Raw genomic sequence first — 3,322 nt, forward strand, 5'->3', positions numbered from 1 at the left:
ACGCTGGCCGGGGCCTCCCCCTGGGCACTCAGGCCGTGGGCGCACAAGTGGCTCACACGCATTCTCACGCAGAACAAGGCCCACGGTCACCCACGGCTGTGGGGTGGGCCCTGAGTGCTTCCTCCTCTCTCCTGACCTAGAGGGAGCCGGACGCCAGGACCAGGGACGCCAGGAGGGCCAGGTCTGAGGGCAGACGCACAGGTCCGTGGGCGAGCACGGGGGCAGCACCCACGCCCGGTGAGCCGTGGGGTGAGGGGAGGCGGCCGGACTCAACTGTGAGACGGCTGCCAGGACCCCGGGCCGGGCCTGGAGTCAGGCCAAGTTTGGGGCTTGCCCTGCAGCCACTGATAAGGGATCCTGGTGGCTTCTCCCAAGATCTTGAAAAAACAGCCCAGCGGCCCCGGGTCAACCAGCCACACCTCCCGGGAAACACTGACAAGAAGCTACTGTGTGGAGTGCTCACCACTCACGGGGCCCCGCGCCCCTCAGAGGCCCGGCGAACAGGATCTGCGGGCGCCTTCCGGGCCTCGGGCACGTTACTGGGGCAGAAAGACAGGCAAGCAGGCCGCTCGGCTTCCAAAACCTGGACCCTCTGCACGCGCGTGGCGTTTGCTGGGCACTTCCCCGACCCGCCCCCAGAGCCCGCAGGTCACTCGCTCCGATAGGAGGGAGCAGTCGGTGTATTTCTCAGAGATCATGGCCGAGCCCTGGTCCCACCGTGAAATGCCCGGGGACAGACGGCCAGGCCCACACGGCCCTGGGTGCTTACAGAATAGCCAGAGCCCAGGAGTGTCTGCAAATGCCAGTTGCTTCCTGGAAACCCCTCCCTCTCGGCCGCTCCCTGGGAGACGAAGAAGGCCGGTCAGGGGCCTCTGCCTCCTCGGAAAGGAAAAGAAGTTCCCCCCACCCGCCCTGCGGAGAATCGGAGAATTGCAGCCTCACGTGCTAGTACAGGACAGGAGGCGAGTCACCTTGTTTGAAGGTCACCTGAGACAGGGGCACTGCTGAGCACTGAATAAAGATGATGCCCAGGTTGCGGGCTCCATCCCTAGTGTGGGGGGTGCAGGAGGCAGCCGATCAATGGTTCTCTCATCATTGATGATTCTGTCTCTCTCTCCCTCTCTCCCTTCCTCACTGACATCAATAAAAATATATTTTAAAAAGACTATGAAATGTGGCTCTGGCTGGTGTGGCTCAGTTGGTTGCGTGTTGTCCCGTGAAACAGGAGGTTGCTGGTTCGATCCCTGTTCAGGGCACATGCCCGGTTCAGGCTTGGTCCCCAGTGCGGCGTGTGCAGGAGGCAGCGGATTGACGTTTTTTCTCTCTCTCTCAAATCAATAAAAACATCTTTTAAAAATAAAGAATATGAAGTGGCATCAAACCAGAGGACTCCAACCCCAAATCCGCTGAGTGGCCATGTGATCCTGAGCAGGAGATCTGAACTTAGCTCTGCAGAAAGGTGGGCATGTCCTGCCTACTCATGCCTGTGTCTGGAGGCTTAAATCAACAGACTGTGAGTCCACGGCCTACCACACAGTCATCACGGATCGATATTATAGGGGGTGCCGCCTCTTCGTTCCAAGTCAGAAGGAAAAACCTTCTGTTAAAAGCAGCGCCTCCAGCTGGACCCGTTAATGCTGCTGCAAATTCTGCACGACCGAGAGCCAAAGGCAAGTCAGGGTGCGAACGAGAGACATGTGTCAGGAAGGCAAACGGGCGTCCAACTTACCCCCAGAACCCCGAAGCGCTCGGCCAGGCTCCAGCCGCAGAGAAAGTCGATCTCAAACTTGTGGTTCAGAACCACGATGGCGTTTTCCTTCCCGAACGTGGGGTAGGCCCGGGGGTCCGTGTAGATGACGCACTCCGTGCCCGACCACCACTCCAGCAGCATCACCAGCTCTGCAACAAACCACAAGGCAGACGCTGACCCCACGCTCCTCTGTGGCCCAGGCTGCTCTGTGGGCCACTGGGAGCGGGCTGGGGCGGAGCCACGTCCCCGGGAGGGCCCAGAAGCAGAAGGAAGAACGAGGATGGCTCCAGGACAGTCTCCAGGGCAGGAGAGGAGCGTTGAGAAGACAAGGCACTTGCATGTCTTGATTAAGTTCCTTGGGGAAAAATAAATCAGAAAGCCCAACCCCATCAGAATTCATGCCTGTTTACAGAGCTCCGAGAGGCAGCCTGAAATGATGTACGAATTCTTAATATCCCAGGAGAGGACTAATGGGATCCTTATAAACGCCATCAGAGAACACGGAGCGCCCAAGTTTTCTCCCGGCCCAAGGCCAGGCCGTGCCCCTGCGTCACACGCTCCCCGGCGCCCTTCCTAGCGCCATTCCCAGCCGGGGATGCAGCCTGAGAGTGTGTCCCTGCTGCCAACAATCCCAGCAGGCAAGGACTGTGCTGCATGGTCCCCTAACCCAGCCCAATTCCAGGACCCGGCACTGTGCTCTCAACACACCGGGACCTACTGTGTGCAGGCGGGACCTACTGTGTGTGGGTGTGATGCGAGGGACTGGGAGTGACAGCAGATGAAACATCAGGCTCCTACCCTCCTGGGCTGCTGTGCAGGGACAGGAGACACCTGTCCTAGGACGGATGGGTGCTGAGTGTCAGACACATCCCGGCTGCAGCCCGGCCGGTGTCACTCGCTGGCCGGAGACCTTCGGCCTGTTTCCCTGTCCCCTCCGCGTCCATCCTTGACTGTAAGTAGGGTCAGGAGGAGCTTGGAGAGATGCCGTGGGTGTTAGAGGGGGTTGTGCAGAGACACTGCCCACAGCAGGGGGCCACTGAGCAGCCACCTGGGGTTCACAGCACCGAAGGCTGTGGTCCCGAAGGGGCCGGGCGGGTGGAGAGACGGACAGACAGAGGCACAGGACGGCTTCTGTGGCAGAGGGAGGGGTGGCTTCCCAATGAAGCTAGCGAGCTGTCCTTGCGCCCACAGCACAGTGTGCCTTCTGGAAAGATCTCTCTGGCTGAAGGTGGGGGAGGGGGTGGGTATTAACGCGCAGATGGGAGGAGCTGGGCAGAAGCAGGGAGGTCTGTGGGAGGCACTGCAGGGCCCTGGACGCAGGGATGTTACTGGGACCAGGAGACAGTGGAGGGCCTGGCTCACTCATCTCAGTAGGCTGTGAGCGGCCCCTCAACACAAGGTTTTAACTGTTTTTTCACCAAATTTTTATACACACACACACACACACACACACACACACAGTCACACTGTCCGGAACTATATAGAGCAGTGGTTCTCAACCTTCCTAATGCCGCGACCCTTTAATACAGTTCCTCATGTTGTGGTGACCCCCAACCATAAAATTATTTTCGT

General features: G+C 59.2%; 1 protein-coding gene across 1 annotated transcript in view; it reads right to left on the minus strand.

Annotated features, from left to right (window-relative positions):
- AGPAT4 (1-acylglycerol-3-phosphate O-acyltransferase 4) overlaps positions 1–3,322 on the minus strand; it is a 35,306-nt gene that overhangs the window by 13,620 nt on the left and 18,364 nt on the right. Inside the window, exon 2 of the mRNA XM_005875310.2 lies at positions 1,730–1,899. Within this exon, the coding sequence (XP_005875372.1) occupies positions 1,730–1,899 (170 nt within the window). The remainder of the gene's footprint in view (positions 1–1,729; positions 1,900–3,322) is intronic.

Source organism: Myotis brandtii, unplaced genomic scaffold (genome assembly GCF_000412655.1).
Source record: "Myotis brandtii unplaced genomic scaffold, ASM41265v1 scaffold458, whole genome shotgun sequence".
In the NCBI taxonomy this organism is placed as follows: domain Eukaryota; kingdom Metazoa; phylum Chordata; class Mammalia; order Chiroptera; family Vespertilionidae; genus Myotis; species Myotis brandtii.